This window comes from Lemur catta, chromosome 11 (genome assembly GCF_020740605.2).
Source record: "Lemur catta isolate mLemCat1 chromosome 11, mLemCat1.pri, whole genome shotgun sequence".
Classification (NCBI taxonomy): Eukaryota; Metazoa; Chordata; class Mammalia; order Primates; family Lemuridae; genus Lemur; species Lemur catta.
In genome coordinates, this window is record NC_059138.1 from 11,815,483 (window position 1) to 11,834,244 (window position 18,762).

General features: G+C 46.5%; 1 protein-coding gene across 2 annotated transcripts in view; it reads left to right on the top strand.

Annotated features, from left to right (window-relative positions):
- Positions 1 to 18,762, top strand: part of DENND2A (DENN domain containing 2A) — a 90,278-nt gene that overhangs the window by 62,388 nt on the left and 9,128 nt on the right. For both annotated transcript variants that reach the window (XR_006738302.1, XM_045565270.1), the window contains exons 10-14: positions 2,433 to 2,542; positions 3,536 to 3,605; positions 4,721 to 4,798; positions 6,895 to 7,035; positions 8,475 to 8,623. Coding sequence is in view for 1 of the 2 variants with exons in the window: in XM_045565270.1 (XP_045421226.1) it covers positions 2,433 to 2,542; positions 3,536 to 3,605; positions 4,721 to 4,798; positions 6,895 to 7,035; positions 8,475 to 8,623 (548 nt within the window). In the remaining variant the exon portion in view is untranslated. The remainder of the gene's footprint in view (positions 1 to 2,432; positions 2,543 to 3,535; positions 3,606 to 4,720; positions 4,799 to 6,894; positions 7,036 to 8,474; positions 8,624 to 18,762) is intronic.

Here is an 18,762-nt window from a genome sequence, read left to right on the forward strand (position 1 = left end):
ATATGTGGGTATTTCCTAATCTATTTAACCAACCCCCTTCTGTTGGGAATGTATCTTGCTGCCAGTGTTTCTTTATATATTTTTTTCCTTTTTAATGAAATGATGATCATCCTTGTACATGCATGTTTGCATGTCAGGCTATTTTATATCTTTTTTTCTTTTTAAGAGATAGGGTCTTGCTCTGTATGTAGCCCAGGCTGAAGTGCAGTGGTGTGATCATACCTCACTGAGCCTCAACTCCTGGGCTCAAGTGATCTTCCCACGTGAGCCTCCTGAGTAGCTGAGACTACAGGTGCATGCCACCACACTTGGCTTATTTTATATCTCCTTGCCTCCACTCCTCTCTCTTCTCCCTTCTTTTAAACTTTTTCTCATGGGTTTTATCTCTCACTCCTATACAGTCACCTTAATCAAGGTTTATGGCCCATATCTGCATGCTAATGTTCCATTAAAATGTTTGATATCACACATTTATCTTCATGACAATTCAAGGAGACCGGGCTATTTTCTAGCCATCTGTGATTGGTTGTATTTGTGGGAGATTTCTGTGTGCAGCTTCCTGTAACTGTGCTCCTGCAGATATATGAACCTGTGTGCATATGCACTGATAGCTCACATGTGGCGACAGTGTGTATAGCACATGTGCCTACACTCATGTGTGTCATACATGTGATCTGGGAATGGGTACATGCAAGTGGTGACTGGGCTGTGTTGAAAAGGGCTGGAACTCGTTTCTCCGCAGTGTCTGCCCTTCAGTCCTGAATGCTGTCTCCCCTATGGGGAAATGTCGTTGTTCTTCCTTTGGTATTCCTTCTAATTTGTGATCCTTCACCCTATGGTGATTAATGACCCCTTCCTCTAATTACACCCAGCTAGTATTTGCTTCTCTGCAAGACTACCCATGAGTAGTCAAAAATTATTGCTTTGGGAACAGTCTGAGCTAGTGAATTATCACTTCAAAGACTGTTTGTGGACCAGTTGTCATGGATGGAAGAGAGAACTGTAATATAGAAAAGAAAGAGTGACTATTTATTCTGAAGAACAACTAAGCCAGGTGTAGTGGTTTATACCTGTAATCCCAGCATTTGGGGAGGCTGAGGTGGGATTATTGATTGAGGCCAGGAGTTCCACCAGCCTAGGCAACATAGCAAAACCTTGTTTCTAAAAAAAAAAAAAAGAAAAAAGAAAAATTGGGTGTGGTGGCATACGCTTATACTCCCAGGTATTCTGGAGACTGAGGCAAGGAGGATCACTTGAGCCCAGAAGTTTGAGGTTGCAGTGAACTACAATCACACCACTGCACTGCAGTCTGGGCAACAGAGACCCTGTCTCTCTAGGGACAGAAATAAAAGCACAGATTTCTGTTCATACACAAAATAAGCGAACTTACGACTTTAAATACAACCTCTAAATCAGACTTTATTAATTCATCCTGTTCTTTAACAAGATAACATTCATCCAGTTTATGATATGTCAGATACCATCCAGGGTGATATATAATAAGAGAAGAGACAGGCCAGGTGTGGTGGCTCACGCCTGTAAGCCTAGCACTCTGGGAGGCCGAGGCAGGAGGATCCCTTGAGTTCAAGAGTTCAAGACCAGCCTGAGCCATAGTGAGACCCTGTTTCTACTAAAAATAGAAAAAATTAGCCAGGCGTGGTGGCACACCTGTAGTCCCAGCTCCTGGGGAGGCTGAGGCAGAAGGATCGCTTGAGCCCAGGAGTTTGAGGTTGCTGTGAGCTAGGCTGACGCCATGGCACTCTAGCCCGGGCAACAGAGCAAGACTCTGTCACAAAAAACAGAGAGAGAGGGGAAAAAAAAAAAGATGAAATCATTTTTCTTTCTAGCTATAACACTGGACAAATCACTTAACATTTCAGAGCTTATTTCCTTATCTCTCAAATAAGAATGTCAGACTAGGTGATGTCTCGCTTCCTTCTAGTTCCAACATTCAGTGACTCTCTGAAATTAGTTGAATTTCACAGAATGATATAATCTTCCTGTATGTATTCGTGAAGAGTTTTATGACATTCTCTGCCTGGATTGAGAAGGGGCAGCTTTGCCTGGGCCTGAAGATTGGAAGACCTGATTAGAGGCTCTGCCTTCAAGATTTGGGAGCCTTCCATTTGGAAGGGATTGGAAGGGCAGTGTTTCCTTATTGATTACAATACTTGCATTCCAGAATGCTAAGCACAGAGGACCTTTCTCTAAAGCATACTATTTTTTTCTCCTAACTTTTCCCATAAGACTATAGTTGGAAGTGCCCTGAGGGAAAAGGCCCCAGCAGACTGAGCTGCAAACCTTCCCAAGGGAGGAGGGTGAGGTGGCAATCACAGCTACAGAAAGGTGGGAGATGTGATCCTTGCCATCATCTGCTTCATTCTCCCATGCCAGAGTTTATTCTCGAACCTTCTTTCACTTTCTGCCTGCAGTTGGAAAGGTCTTTCAAGTTCCTGAGAGAGGCTGAGGACCAACTAAAGGCTATTCCCCAGTTCTGTTTCCCTGATGCCAAGGATTGGACTCCTGTCCAGCAGTTTACCAGGTATGAGCTGGCATCTCCCCTTCCCACCCGCAAAGACTACTGTGAGACTTGGAGATGGGGTCAGACACGGCAGATGCCATCAGTCAGGCCTGCCGTTAAGCAGTCCTAATGGGCCCTGGCGTAGAGGTTTCCCCCCGTGGTGTTTTAAAAGTTCCCTGAAGATGTGAATCACCTTGGTAAGCATGCAGATTTCTCAGGCCTCCCACTCAGTCTGGGGATTTGTTTGTTTCATGAGCCTCCATGAAGGTATTTCTTAGCCTGAGCAAAGTCAGGGAAACATTGCTCCTAAAACTTCCCTTTGGTAGCCTATCTAGCTGCTACTCAGATTAAGATACATTTACTTTTCTGCTTCAGCCGACGTTGTTAGATACCAGTGTTTTTATTATCAGATGTTTCAGCATTTGAGCAAACTCAGTAGGCTGTGTATTCCAAGTGTGTGAGGGACAGTGTGCCCTGAAGTTGGCCCGGCAGTCTTTAAGGACCATCCAAGCCTCAGAGTTACTCTGGACAGACTGCCCCAGAGAGCCACACCAGACAGTTCCAAAAGGGACATAGAACTGTCCCACTCTTCAGCTGCACCCTCACGGAGTCACATCCCCGTATCAGCAGGTGCCACCTCACGCTCACACTCACGCTTGTGCTCACTGAGGACAGCACCCCAGCCCTCTTCCATCTCTTCAGCCTCAAGAGTACGTGACAGTTGTTTTGTACAATGGGATGGCTTGGGCGATAGAGGTGTGTGAGAGTTCAGGGTGAAAAAAGAGCACCTCGTTTCCTCCCAGGACACAGTGGCATTTTAGGTCTCTGCCTCCCTGACGTTTCCTCTGAAGCTGTAGGTGACCAGCGTCGCCTCTCAGCACAGAGGTGGACAAGCAGGACAGCCCTTTGGACAGCCTCCTCTGGCATGTCCCTGGTTGCTCACTACACCTCACGGCACGGGTGGTGATGTGGCTTTTGTTTTGCCTTGTAATGCCTTTTTGTTTTCCCAACCAGTGAAACATTCTCATTTGTCTTAACTGGAGAAGACGGGAGCAGAAGGTTCGGGTATTGCCGAAGACTGCTGGTGAGTACATCCTGCTTGCCAGCGGCAAGAGCCCCGAACACAGCCAGGTCAGCCTTCCGAGTCCTTTGTGAGTGAGATTCCACCATGTGCCATGGGAGAAGGAACAGGAAGAGTGGCAGGTTAATCAATGTAGTTAGAAATATGGAGAAAGATTTGGGGGCTTACCCGAGTCTTACTGGTAGGTGGGAATAATTTCTGTTTCTGTCAAAAAAAAAAAATTTTCTCCATTGTTTTTCCTGCCAAATTTTATTAAAAGAAAGGAAGGACCTTTCTTTCCTTAAGCCAAATATTCTTTCTAATAAAACATGCTAAACAGACCCCTGTCACTTAGGGAAAACATCCAGAATGGTGGTTGCTAAGGAGAGAAGACTCAAATAATTCAAGAATGTCCCTTTCAAAGCTGTCTCCTTTAAAAGTCAGAAATTTATTCCAATGAAATGATCGTACTAAAACATTTTAGAACTTGTCATCTTGAGGCCCATTCTTTTAGTGCATCTTTTTCCACTGAGAGTATAGTTGAATCTTAGAAATAAATTGAAAACCTTTAGAGTCCAGTATAATGCATGACACATAGTAGGTATTCAAGAAATATTTGCTGAATTAATTAATAAATAAAAGGCATGGATAATTAAAAAAGTTAAATGGGTTAGTATTTGTTGATCAAATTAGAGTTAATGAGACTGATTTTCCTTTTGGTTTGAAAATCAGCTTAAAAGTCAGCTTTCAAAAAGATCTTCAGAAATGATTTCATATTTTGCAATTATCATTGTAATAAACATATAGTCTCAAAGTAACTCCTTGGGAGGAACTACAGTGATTCGGGGAAACAAGTTAAGCCTTGTTACTTTATAGTTCTGTAGGCCAAATTGAGCGACTACTGTGTGCACAACGCCCTTGATTTAGGCCCCTCGGGAGAATAAAAATTGATACACCACGTGACCTGCAGTGCCTCCTGACTATAAAAGGAATTATTGATGACTACTTCCCTCCTCAAGTTTTCAAAAGCTACAATATGTGGAAACATCTGGCACATGACAGACTCTCAAAAACATTTGGGTTCTTTCCTTCCCTAAGGTTGTAACACTCATAATTTCCTTGTGTTTCTCTCCAAAAAGCCTGGAGGCAAAGGGAAGCGTCTTCCTGAAGTTTACTGCATTGTGAGCCGCCTGGGATGCTTCAGCCTCTTCTCAAAGGTGAGAACTTGGACCTCAGAAAAAGGGGGAAGGGAAGGAAAGGAGGCCCCCAAAAGGACCCAGGGAATATCTCCAATCTCCCAGAACTTTTAGAGTCTTATTCTCTACCTATTTTTGTTTGTTTGTTTGTTTTAGAGATGAGGTCTCGCTCCATAGGCCAGGCTGGAGTGCAGTGGCAGGATCCTAGCCCACTGCAGCCTCCAACTCCTGGGCTCAAGCGATCCTCCCGCCTCAGCCTCCTGAGTAGCTGGGCTACAGTCACATGCCACCACGCCTGGCTTCTACCTGTCTTCCTTCCCATTTCTTCACTCTCCTCACCTCTTCCTCTGTTCTTTCATCATTGGTTCAGAAAATAAGCGCTGATGAAGGGCTGGGCCCAGAAAGTGAGTGTGAGGGTGATATGGGGGCAGATCATTGTAGTTGAGGGAGGGAGGGTGGGGTGGAGGATCCTCTCAGAACATTCCAGGTGTTTCACTTTCCTTCTTCTAAACATTGTCTTTTGTCATACAAGCTTTTGCTGGAAAAAAGCCACTATGATGAATGTATGTATGTACATCTGTTGTGTGTGTGAAATGTATTATTTTAATACTGCTCTGAGTTTATCAAAATATGAATATAATTGGATCCTCTTTTCTGGAAAATGAGCCAATATGTCAAGACGTACAAATTGCCATCCACCCCAGTGTTCTGGATTGGTGCATATCCAGAATCATATCCTATATGATGCTGATCTCAAAAGTAGGTATAATCCAATGTTCATTTCCTGTATTTATCAGATCTGAGTAGTCCATAAATTTATTTTAAATCCTTCTACAGTATATATTTCAGTCTGGTCTTTCTCATGGAGAACTGAAGTCCCCATACCTACTGTCCGTGGATGCACTTCCTTTCTTTTTTTCTCCCTACAAATGAATAGTCACTTTATTTGTTTGTTTATTTATTGTTATTTTTTAATTTTTTTATTTCAGCATATTATGGGGGTACAACTGTTTAGGTTAAATGTATTGCCTTTGCCCCGCCCGAGTCAGAGCTTCAAGTGTGTCCATCCTCCAAATGGTGTGCATCGCACCCATTAGGTGTGAACATACACATCCCCTCCTCCCCACTCCTGCCTGTACAACACCCGATGAATGTTATTACTAAATGTGCACTTAAGTGTTGATCAGTTAGTACTCAGTTAGTACCAATTTGATGGTGAGTACATGTGGTGCTTATTTTTCCATTCTTGTGATACTTCACTTAGTAGAATGGGTTCCAGTTCTATCCAGGATAATACAAGAGGTGCTAGATCACCATTGTTTTTTGTGGCTGAGTAGAACTCCACGGTATACATATACCACATTTTAGTAATCCATTCATGTATTGATGGGCACTTGAGTTGTTTCCACATCTTTGCAGTTGTGAATTACGCTGCTATAAACATTCTAGTAGAGATGTCTTTTTTTCCTTTGTGTAGTTGCCCGATAATGGGATTGCTGGATTGGATGCACTTCCCTAAAGCATTTCTAAACAAAAATCTACATTCCTACCTGCAGTGTATGGAGTTCCAGGGTCCTCACTTTCTTGCCAACACTTGTTATTTTATTTTTTTATTAGAGTCATTGTAAGGAGTGTGAAGTGGTATCTCGAAGTTTTGATTTGCATTTTCCTGAGGGCTACCCTCCCCTACCCCAGTGAAATTTTAATTCCACAGATAAACATATACCACAACCCATTAGAGGACTGCAAACCATTATAATATCTAGTAGGTCTTTTCACCCCTTCGGGGCGATATTGCTCCCATTGAGAACACATGTCTTAGCCCAGTAAGTCACAGGGCGAAACCCAAAGTCAAAGACCTGAGGAACTATACTTCACCCTTTAGTGGAAGGAACTGCAAAGTCACATGGCAAAAGGAGTGGACACACAGAGAGGAGAAGAATTGAGGCCAATAATGCATAAGACCAGAGAGCCTGTAATGTAAGTTTTGGCCTGAGGAGGACTGCAGGGCTTCCCTGTAGTTCCTGAATCACTGGCAGGCCCACTTCATCTAGAACTGAGCTGTGCCTTGGTGCCCTGACTTTAGAATAGCTGAGCTGCCTTTCTGACCCTTCCAGATCTTGGATGAGGTGGAAAAAAGACGAGGCATCTCTCCTGCCCTGGTGCAGCCCCTCATGAGGAGTGTCATGGAAGCCCCTTTCCCAGCCCTGGGCAAAACCATCCTTGTCAAGAACTTCTTGCCGGGTTCAGGAACTGAGGTAAGCTGCCAGATTCCTTCTTTCTCCTCATGAGGGATGGCCCAGACAGCCAAGTCCCAGGGCGGAGGCTGGCTTTCAGTGCTGTGGAATTCAATGGTGGCCTCTCACCCGCTCCTCGGCCATCCCAGATCACTCATCCTAAGTTCCACCCTCAGTCCAGTGCAGCCAGCCCAGGCTTCTGCCCCAGAGAGCAGGCCCAGGAACTGTGCTGCAGCAGCGCAGGTGTTTCTTTGCATGACGTTGGCCTCAGGTTAGGGACATGCACTGAACATCCTTAACTTCTCTTAGTAGCCCATTGCCATTCATAGATTTTACTTGAACCTGTTTACATTTTGGTCTGTATCACCTCTACAACTTTATAATGTAAAACAGATTCTTCTCAGGGAAGATGAGCTCAGGTACTGCTTTTTATTCATCTTAGACTTTGAAGCATGTCCCTTCCTTGGCTGGGTTGGGGTTCAATGAAGGAGTTTGTTTTTATCCTTCCTTCTCCCTTTACGTGTCTCAGTGGACATCATAAGACAGATCCCGTTCAGCCCTGAGTCCCTAGTTCTAGAGGCCCTCAGAAAACGAGGGCTCCTCCGGAGACGAAGGAGGGCTGAGGATGGGTCTGGGACACTCTGGAACAATACAATTTCCCAGCACGGAGAGCAGCAGTCTCCCTGTTGCCAAGGAACCGAAAGCTATGCCATACCAGACGCAGATGGCTTGGCCAAGGGAGGTAGCTGGGAGGTTAACGGTGAGGAAGCCGGTGAGGAAGCCCCCTGTGGGGACAGCATGGTGCAGGTGCTGCACTGAGATTGAATTTAGCCTCTGCTTGCTGTGAAGGAGGCAGCTATTTAAAGAGAAAAAATGTGCACACGAGTACCAATGTGAGAGGAATTCAGGAACATTTCGACAAGTACAGAGTAAGAAGATATACACACGGAGCATCAAAGCTGAAAAGACACAGTACCAGACAGCGGCTGGAGTGGGGGTGGGGTTCATTAAGAAACGCCTTCCCTACGGGGCGAGTCTCAGAAGTGCTGCTCAGAGCTGCTGGCCATTCTGCACGAGCCTGTGATTTCGCTTCAGCAGGTGATAGTCCCTCATGAGACACAGATGCTTCCACTGGGACTTTAAGGGAGAGGACAGTTTTCAACCATCATAGAACTCTTCATGGGGGGGTCCAGATATGCTGTTGCCAGAGAGAGCCTCCTGGCCATTCTGGGCCAAGGGCCACTGTTCTACCATCCTCTCTCCTCACCTCCATCAGAACTGTCCTCAGTGTGTTAGCTGACTGTGAGACGCTTGCTTCCCTTCCCCAGTCTCCTGGGATCTTTCTTTTCCCCAATCCCTTGTGTTTTCCTTTTTTCCTTCCTTTTTCCCCTGCCAGTGGGTCACCCCAACTGAGGATCTCAGAGCCCCAGCCCCTCACGGCTGCTCCTATTCCCTGGCAGGTGATTGAACTGTGCCGCCCGCTGGACTCCCGGCTCGAACACGTGGACTTTGAGTCTCTCTTCTCCTCTCTCAGCGTCCGCCACCTGGTCTGTGTTTTTGCGTCCCTGCTTCTGGAAAGGAGGGTCATCTTCATCGCAGACAAGCTCAGGTACCAGCCTTGGCTACTTCTGCTGAAGTGTTTGCATGACAGTCAGTCTTGGACTCTAGGGGCTTTAGAGCAGGTGATTGCCGGGATTGAAGACTGGTTCCTGTGGGAGCGGCTAGATGGGGTTGGTGAGGCTGCTCTGTCGCGTGCTAGTTCTCTGGGACTTGATCTGCTTTCCATGCACCCTGCTGTGTGCCAGGCGCGCTACTGTGTGGCAGGGAAACAGATTAAAGGTGCAGACCTGTCCTCAAAAGTTCTCCGTGCAGTGGGAGAACAGAGAAGTAAGCAGACTGTACAGGACTGTGTTGGAAAGGCAGGGGGAGGCAGTAAGTTCTGGAAACTGAAGGAAGATGAGTTCTGAGTGCCAAGACTCAGAGCAAGAGGTAAGCACATTCCAGGCAACAGGAGCCGCCTCTGGAGCGGTAAGGTGATGAAGGCTGAGCATGTCACCTTCAGAAACTGCAAAGCAGTTCACACTGCTAGAGTAGAGAGAGGAAGGTGGGCGGGGGGGCGTGTCTAAGCAGGCAGAAGGGACAGAGGCCAGTTCAGGGAAGGCTGCAGGGTTGTTCTCAAGAGCACAGGCTCATCCTAAAGGCACCCCTTCCCTCATTGTGAAAGTAAATCCCACCTAATCACACACACATGCTCACTGCCCAGTAGGATGCCACCCACGTCCCTGTGAACATGTTCAGTGACTTGCAAAGGCCACGTCACAAATCAAAGAAGATCACGGAAGGAAATGCAGTTAGGGATTTGGGTTAATTGTGAACTTCTAAAAAAAGAAGAATTCCTTGCATTTTCATCATTTCAAAATACCGAATCAGAGCCTTTTTCGCTTTGGAACTGAGGGCACAGAAGCGTGAGGGCGGCTGCAGCTCCGGGGAGGGCTGAGATGTGGGGCCAGCCAACCAGGAGAAGCCCATGAGGCCACCTGAGAAGTTCATCTGGAAAGATGCAATGCCAAAAACAAAAAAACTGAAACACTGTGGTTTGGAGAGGAAATATGATTGAACTATGGAAAACAAAAGGAAGAAGAAAAAAGGGGATAGAAGAATGGAAAGGACACAATGTATCAACATGGGATTCACCAGGAGGCGTGGTGGGAAGTAGCCATCCAGCCCTCTCCTCCTGCCACCCCCCTGCACAGCTGGTCACCTTTATGATGCTCCCCTTTGAACAGCAGCCATTTGGCCTTTCCCAGCCTGCTCCCACCCTGGTTTTTAGTTAGCTATTCACTTTTAAATGTCGTGGTTATTGTACTCCCTGTGCACTTTTGTCAGCTCAGGAAGCAGGCCCTGTCTTTAAGCTGCAGCTGGTGCGAGGCACTGGGCAGCTCTCCAAGCTCCCTGGGCACTGGGGAATTCAGACAGGGAGTTCTCAAGGTTGGGGCCCTGGAAGCCCAGGATGAGTAATAACCGTACAGGGACCAGGATCAGATTTCATCAGCATTATAGTCTCCGTCTTTATCCTCTGGAACCCCTACTCCCTCTCTCCCCTAGTGGTACAATTCTTAGGCTTGGATTTGGGGGAGGGGGCAGCAATGGATTTAAGAAAGGCCTAGACTAGAAGTGGAAGTAAAGAAGTAAACTGAGGGCCCACCAGGAGTGGAGGTGGGGACAAACAGTCCCTGGGGAGCTTGCTTCTGGGCTGAAGACGTTAGACTGGGGCGGGCCCGGCCTGAGAGCTGGACATGGCTGGAGGGGGGACAGTGCCCCAGCCTCCCCAGGCTTCCTCCAGGGAGGAGAACAGAAAGTATCAGTGATTTTTCTGGTCAAAGAACTATGAATAAAAAGATGGGAACAGAAGAGGGGAGTGAGCCTTGTCAAAGACAAACACATCCCTGAGGGGCAGTGCAGGCAGGGAGACACCTGGAGATGCTCACTACTGAGCTCTCTGGGGGAGGACTTGGCCGCCTCTGCCTTTGCCCTGGACAGACTTCGGGTTGACAGGTTGGATGCTGGGCCAGCCCCTCCTGCAGAGCTGCTGTCATGAGAGACAAAGGAACAACGAGTGGGTCCCAGCAGCCGGGCATGGCCCCTGCCCTGTTCCCTGGGCCTGGCCTGTTCCCAGCCCCGCTCTCTGCCCTGCTTTGGGGGCCCCTTGAAGGAGGAGAGAAGTCACCGGCACGGTCTGACAGGAGGGATTTTGGAATTTCTCTCCTCACCCCACCTTCCATGGTGCCTGGCATTCTGCCCTTAGAGATTTAATTTAGTCTTTTCAAACAGCGCACGCCGGGAGAGGGTCAGACGCCAGCTGTGGCTCCTGGCACATGGTGCCCACCAGGGGTTTGCTCTTGCATCAGCTGCCAGATGTCAGGCACTGTGGAGATGGGATTGTCGTAGGGGCGGAGGAGACAGCTGGAACATGGGTAATTTAATTTTGGTGCCCTCCTCGGAGCCAGGGCCAGAGCCAGGCAATGGTGCTGTCATTTTGTGTGTGTGTGTGTGTGTGTGTGAGAGAGAGAGAGAGAGAGAGAGAGAGAGAGAGAGAGAGAGAGAGAGAGAGAGAGAGAGAGAGAGAGAGAGAGAAAGAAATACGTTTAATTGGGGTTTTAGACCCTTGATAGCTTTCAGACTTGCACTCCCTGTCTCATCACATAGGGAGGTTTCCTAGAGTACGGAGGACTCCTGAACATCCTCAGCCATTGGCCCGGGGTCTCCTTATTTCTGAGACACAGGGGTGGTCTGAGCTCAGACCCCTTATGGCTCTGACTTTCTGGGGTTCAGGTCTTGTTTTCCCTGAAGGCAGCCCTCACTTTTCCTGTTACAAAAGGCTCAGCATGCTCTCGGTCTTGCCCGAATAATTTGCTTTCCATCCTGCACTAGTTCCATGCAGACCTGAAGAGATGGAAAAATAAATGCATGGAGTCCCAAAGAATTCTGAGACGGGAGAGATGAAAACAAAGAGTGAGCAAACCTGGTGAGAAGAACAGCAGCGATGAACGTGGAGCCCTCCGGCTCCACCCGAGAGTCTGACCTGCGTCATTTCGTGCTCCCTAGCCCTGTCAGATAGCGGCTGTTATCAGGAAACTAAACGGCACGCAGAGCTCCGGTCACTTTGCTCAAGGAAGCAGGGAGTAGGAGAGCTGCCCGACTCCGGAGAAGAGGGCAGAGATGAGCTGGGCCCTGGTGTCTGGGGCCCTGTCTGCAGAGCAGTATCGGGAGAGTCTCTAGAGCAGGTCCTAGGGAGCCCCTCTGTGCTCGGCAGTCAGGTCACAACTGTCACTGAGAAGTCTGCTTTTCTCCTCAGGGGCCCCTTCCCTCCCTTACAGCCTTGAGCCTCCCAGCAGGGGTCCCAGTGAGGTAGGTGGGACTGGGTGACCCCTAAAGTCTCTCCCAGCTCAGAAATTCCCTGACTCCATGGGCCAGAGTGCTCCAGGCTCCTGGGACTGTGCTCCATGAAATTCCCTGAAATTCCTGACTGCATGGTTCAGGTGGAGGGATCTGTATCCACCTTGATTTGTCTGATTTATGGGAAAGCAGCTGTAGGAAACTGAAGGGTTCCTTGGCCAGGCCACGAACAACAAGAGGTTAGGGACTGGCTGGGCGCAATGGCTCACGCCTGTAATCCTAGCACTCTGGGAGGCCGAGGCGGGAGGATCGCTCAAGGTCAGGAGTTTGAGACCAGCCTGAGCAAGAGAGAGACCCCATATCTATTAAAAAATAGAAAGAAATTAACCAGACAACTAAAAATATATAGAAAAAATTAGCTGGGCATGGTGGCACATGCCTGTAGTCCCAGCTACTCGGGAGGCCGAGGTAGGAGGATCACTTGAGCCCAAGAGTTTGAGGTTGCTGTGAGCTAGGCTGACGCCATGGCACTCTAGCCCTGGGCAACAGAGTGAGACTCTGTCTCCAAAAAAAAGAGGTTAGGGACCAATGGCCGGCTGCAAGTTGTCTGACCAGGAAACTTCTGTGCAGAGGCCTTCGGCACACATCTCAGCTGGTGCCTGCCCACGCCGCACATGCGCTGATTCCTGGCCCTGTGCAGCCGAGAGTGGGAGAGCGCCTCTTACTCCCCTCATTTCCCATCAGGATCCCCACTCTTAGTGAGACCACAGAACAGGGCATGAGAACAGGACATGTCACAAACGCAGTGAGCTGCCCCATGACATCCCAGAGGGGACATTTGCTTGGGGTCTGTCATCACCACCCCCAGCCCTCTCCCCCACAAACACAATCTGTTTACTCCTCATTGCTCGAGTCTCCCCACTGCAAGCGGAAACAGCAGAGAGTCATGGCAAATATTGTATGAGTTAGAAGAGGGTTTTAAGTTGAGCCAAAAATCTATCCAATTTAGAATAACATTTTTGCTCCGTTTCATCTTTGGGATGGACATTGAGTGTTCCTAAGGGCTCTGTCAAGCCAAAGTTTGACAGATAGAAAAGAAAGAATGTTGTTGTGATGGTTTGTTCTGTTGTCATAACAACCCAGATAAATATTTCTCTATACCGTTGTCTTCATTTTCCCCATGTAAACATTTTGTTTTTTAGTTTACTCACTTCAATTCCCAAAAGTTTTGGCTAAACCTGCAGACATGGTAAATAATAGAGTCAGAGCTGCACGTAAACAAGTTTGTACAAAAGTTTTAGATGGGACAAGGGTTTTAATATTCAAGAAATTTAGTTTTTGGCCGGGCGCAACGGCTCACGCCTATAATCCTAGCACTCTGGGAGGCCAAGGTGGGAAGATCGCTTGAGGTCAGGAGTTCGAGACCAGCCTGAGCAAGAGCGAGACCCCATCTCTACTAAAAAATAGAAAGAAATTATCTAGACAACTAAAAATATATAGAAAAAATTAGCTAGGCATGGCGGTACATGCCTGTAGTCCCAGCTACTCGGGAGGCTGAGGCAGAAGGATTCCTTAAGCCCAGGAGTTTGAGGTTGCTGTGAGCTAGGCTGACGCCACAGCAGTCTAGCCCGGGCAACAAAGTGAGACTCTGTCTCCAAAAAATTTACTTTTTATCATTTTGTAGTACATTGAACCATAAACCAAGTGATAAGTAGGATTAAGTGGTCAAATCTTGACAAACACTGGACAAACCTTGGCTTTGGCATATGGGTAACTCACAAGTAAGTTCATATGTAGCTGTGCATTCTCATCCTTTTGTTTGTTCCTTTTGGTTCATTTTTTATCAGTTTTCATAGGCTTAAATGAGAGTCCCATATCCTCTCTAGAATTGGTTGCACCCAGCAACATTTGCCATCTCAGAAGAAGGTTGGATTTGTGAACTTACCCTCTCTACAGAGAAAAGTTTGCCCAAGACCTACACACCTGAAATGTCAGCAGCTGCCACCTTGCTGCTCTAGCGTCCAAAATACTATTAATAGTTCAGAGGTCTGGCTAGTCCTCAGAGTGGTTGACAGTCTTAGAGAAAAATACATTTAATTCACAAAAGTCCTATGAAAAATACAATTTTAATAGTATAATGGTACAATCTGATTACATATTAAGTATTAACCACCTATTTTCACATATGAACACCAAGAAGATACCATTTTGGTATCTTTAGAGACTAGCATAGCCACAAACACTGCCGTCTCCTAATCTAAACCCAGCACTATTGTATTCTGGGGCTGGAAGCTTATCCCAGTTCTTCTCTTGGGGTCAGAGCCCTCCAGGCTGTGCTGGCTTGGCCTCTGCAAACTCCCCTCTTGGACTTAACTGTTGCAACTGGAAACCTCTCAGACGAGTTCCTCTATTAGCTTCTCAGAGTGAGACGTCACCATCATTCTTCTGTCCTGTGTCTGCTGAGGAGACCTAGAATTACCTTCCCATGGTTCTTTTTACAGCCTCAACAGGAAGCCTCTATTTCCAGGTCCTGGACTTTGCTCTGTCTTATAGATTTGTAGTTTGCAGATATTAAAGCTAGAAGGACATTAGAGATTATCTGGTCTACTTACTTACTTTACAGGCAAAGAATCTGAGGCCTCAAGAAGTTAAGGGCTTTATCTGAGATCACACAGCACACAGGAAGTAACAGAACTAGTTTTCTTTTTTAAAAAAAACAGGCCTATGTTAATGCTTTTTTTTTTTTTGAGGCAGGGTCTCACTGTGTCACCCACGCTGAAGTGCAGTGGTGTCATCATAGCTCACTGCAGCCTTGAAGGCCTGGGCTCAAGCCATCCTTCTGCCTCAGCCTCCACAGTAGCTGGGACTACAGGTGTGTGCCACAATGCCCAGCTAATTTTTTTAAATTTTTTGTAGAGAGGAGGTCTCACTTTGTTGCCCAGGGTGGCAGAGTGGTCTTGAACTCTTGGCCTCAAGCAATCCTCCTGCCTCAGCCTCCCACAGTGCTGGGATTACAGGCGTGAGCCACCACGCCCACCCTGAACTAGTTTTCTCAAGGCCCAGCCTATGTTCTTTTTAAATTTTGTGGCACATTACTTCAGAGTTGCAAGGACAGTGATGGAAACGTGGCAGCCACTGCATGGTGACACCCAGCTCCCAGTAGATTCCACTAGGCCCCAGGCCAGACCTGCGTTTACCTTTCACTCGTGTTCCTGGGAATGCTGCTCCAGTAGGAGAGGCACTTCACTCCGGATGCTAAGGGATATTGGTTGAATCACCTTTCCAGTTCCTGAGGTGTTTGTCTAATTAGGGAAACTCATCATTTACTTTTCTAGTCACGTCTCAGAGGCAGCTCTGTGCTGGACTCTGACTAGTCCATAGGCAGTCAGAAGCCTGCTGAGCACAGGAATCCCAAGGATGGCAAAGAGGCTTCGTAGCAACCAGAACTGAAGCATCTTCTCCGGGAGAACTCAAGCATCCAGAATAATGTTCCAACCCTCAGGAACCACCACCTAATAGCAAAACATTCCGGGACCTGACCCTTCTCACCTGTGACCCACCTACCTCCCACTGGGGCCTTCTCTTCCCTGCCCCACTTCTGTACAATTGATTTTAGCTGCGGGAGCTGGCCTTTCCCTCCTCCACCCACACTGTAATGCGAGCCAGCTTCCTGGGACTTCCTTAAAAAACTCTGCCTCTCGGCTTGCCGGCAGATGCTCTCTGAGGCTGTGTGGTGAGCTTGCTTGAAGAGTTGTCCTTAGCATGCCCAGACCCACTGCCTATTCCTAAGGGACCACCAAGTCCTAGCTGTGCCCACCCCTAAGAAGGCTCCCCTGGCATTCACAAGTCAGGGAATAAAATTTCATTAGCACTTGAAGTGGTGATTGAGAAAAAGACATAAGCTCCACTGAAAATAATCCTTTCTTTTCTCCGCTACCACTGATTTTGGGGGAAGAGCTGCCACTAACAGTATTACTTGCAGACCTTGGCCTTTCCTTTTGTGTTTCACAGGCAGAATTGTTTTTAGAATATTGATGTGGCCTAGAGAGCAAGAGGAATGGGACACCCCTCAAATAACTGCCTGCTGTTGCCAGATTGTTCTGGGCACCGTGTGCTCCATGGGCTCCGGCTAACGAGCTGTTCATGAAAACCAGGTGTGGGTCATTTGGTTCCAGCTGCAACAGCGGGATCAGATTATTAAAAACAACACTTGTTACAAGACATCGTCAACAGTGGCAGCACAGACTGCATGGCCAACGGGTTATCCAGCTGAGTTGCCATCATTTGCCCCCCAAGCCTGAATACAGTTTTCCTTTAGCGCAGCGCATCCAGTTCACTGAGTGAACTTTAGCTTTCTTTCTGCCGCTTGTATCCACCCATCCTCCGCATCTAGCACCAGCATTACCCATCACCTTTCCTGACATTGCTCCAGCCACCTTCTCATCCAGGTGGTTCACACTCGCTGCTGCTGCACCGGGTCCTCAGGCTATCAAAATAGGCTCCAACTAGGAGTCACACAGGGATCTAGCAGCAGAGAGAAGAGAGCAGCCGATTGTACTTCCTCCTTCTAGGTGGCCTTTTCTTTGAATTGGGAAAAAAAAGTTAAACAGATTTCTTTTTCTATTGCAATGATGGCAAAGAACACATAGGCTGTCCTCACGGTGCCTCTTGATGCCCCCATCCCTCTCTGTAGCCCTCCCACCTCCTCCAGGAGGCAGGACCCTTCTCGTCCCACCCAGAGCTCAGGTTACTTTAACTGAGCTCAGCCTCACTTTCTTTAGCTATAAAATTCAAAAGAAAGTGAACTCGATCCCGAAGATCTCTTTCAGGACTAAAATTCTGTGATTCTACAATTTCCCTGGAGTCAAAAGTGCTTAACCCACAACTCTGAAATGTAAAATGAATCTTAAACACAAATACTACATTTTTCTTCTCCTTTGGTGGGGACTGACAAGAGTGAGCATTTCGAAGACTGTTAAAGTAGACCGTGGATCTTCTCATGAGCCGCTGCTTTCTCCAAGTCATATTTAGGAATGTTAACGAATGTGCTGTAAAAGAGGCGGGTTTCAGACAAAAGGCTTCATTCAGGGATCTCCTTCTTAATGTCTCTTTTAAGGGACTCTCTCAAGTCACTTGGAAATGAAATCAACATCCCAGTAAAACATGAAACATCAAAATCTTAATTCAGTCATAACCCCCCACATCCCAGTTCTCTGGTCCAAATAATTGGCTTCAGACCTTTTTTACTGGAGCCCACATTCAGACCATGGCACACTCCACGCACATGCACACAGATATTTACAACTGCAAAACAGCAAACTTATTTTCTATTCTAGTTGCTTTTCATGCTGATCACAACTCACTAAAATGATTTCAGGACCCACTAATGGGCTGCAAACTATAGTCTGGAAAACCTGTTCTAGTTACAGCTATCCTTGTTTGTAAGTTAATGTTCCAGTTTTCTGAGCCCTGACTTCATGACCACAGTACGTAAGCAGATCAGCTTTGTAGACTGGCCCCACATGAACATAGGTTAGTCCTAAAATGAACAAAAAAAAAAATTAGAACAATGTGAATTTAATACATTCAGTGGTCTGTAGATGAAGGAAATTAAACACAAATTGCAAGGAATTCACTAGAAGTATTAACATTCTTGACTATCTGGGAAAAAGTGATGCCTTAGGAAACAAGTTGCTCTGCCTTGAGTGATGATATAGATCCAGAGCCTTCGAAAGACATAGAAGTCACTTCACCCCAAGCTCTGGCTGAATTAGTGATGTTTCTCTCCTTAACATAAGCCCTAACTTAATTATTCTGTCTCCTTAGTATCTTCCAAATTCAATGTCTTACTCAGCCAAAAAAGAAGATGATATAGTGATAAGAATGAAATCTGGGGGTAGCATTTCTCTCGTTTTTGGAGTGATCATTTGAAAGACAAGACAAATGCCAAATAGTGCACTATGTGGATGCTGTGCTACTAAGAGGTATTTCATGACGCTAGTGAGCGTTAGGAGAGTGATTATTTGCAAAGATGAAGACTAGGAAAGTTAGGAGACTTATGCCAATAAACGAACAAGATTCGTTAGTGTCTTTATTAGTGCAGGGACCCCCAAATTGGGAGGGGTGGAAAAGAGGGCTAATGTATACATATATATATTTTTTAATTTATTTATTTTTAATCATCAAATAAAAATTGTATATAAAAGCCTGGCACAGTAGCTCACACCTGTAGTCCCAGCTACTGGGGAGGCTGAGGCAGGAGGCTCGCTTAAGCCTAGAAGTTGGAGACCAGTCTGGGCAATAGCAAGACCACATCTCAAAAACAAAAAAAAGTAAAAAAAATTGTATGAATATTTATCATGCACAATATGATGTTTTGAAACAGTACACTTTGTGGAATGCCTAGATCGAGCTAAATAACATATGCCTTACCTTACGTACTTATCACTGTTTTGTGGTGAGAACACAAAATCTACTCCCAGCAAATTTTTTTTTGTTTGTTTGTTTTTTGAGACAAGGTCTTGCTGTATCACCCAGGCTAGTCTCAAACTCCTGGCCTCAAGCAATCTTCCCACCTCAGTCTCTGGAGTAGCTAGGATGACAGGCATGAGCCACCCTGCCTGGCCTTCAGCAATTTTCAAGAGTACAATATGCTGTTATTAACTATAATCACCATGTTGTACAGTAGATCTCTTGAACTTACTCCTCTTCTCTATTAGCTAATATATATTTTAAAGATGTTTCCTGGGGTGTTAGATTCAAGAGGAACTCACCTGGAAGCTAGGTGTTTTGTTTTGCTTTGTTTTGTTTTTGCTTTTTTTATTGTAGTAAAATATACATAACATAAAATTT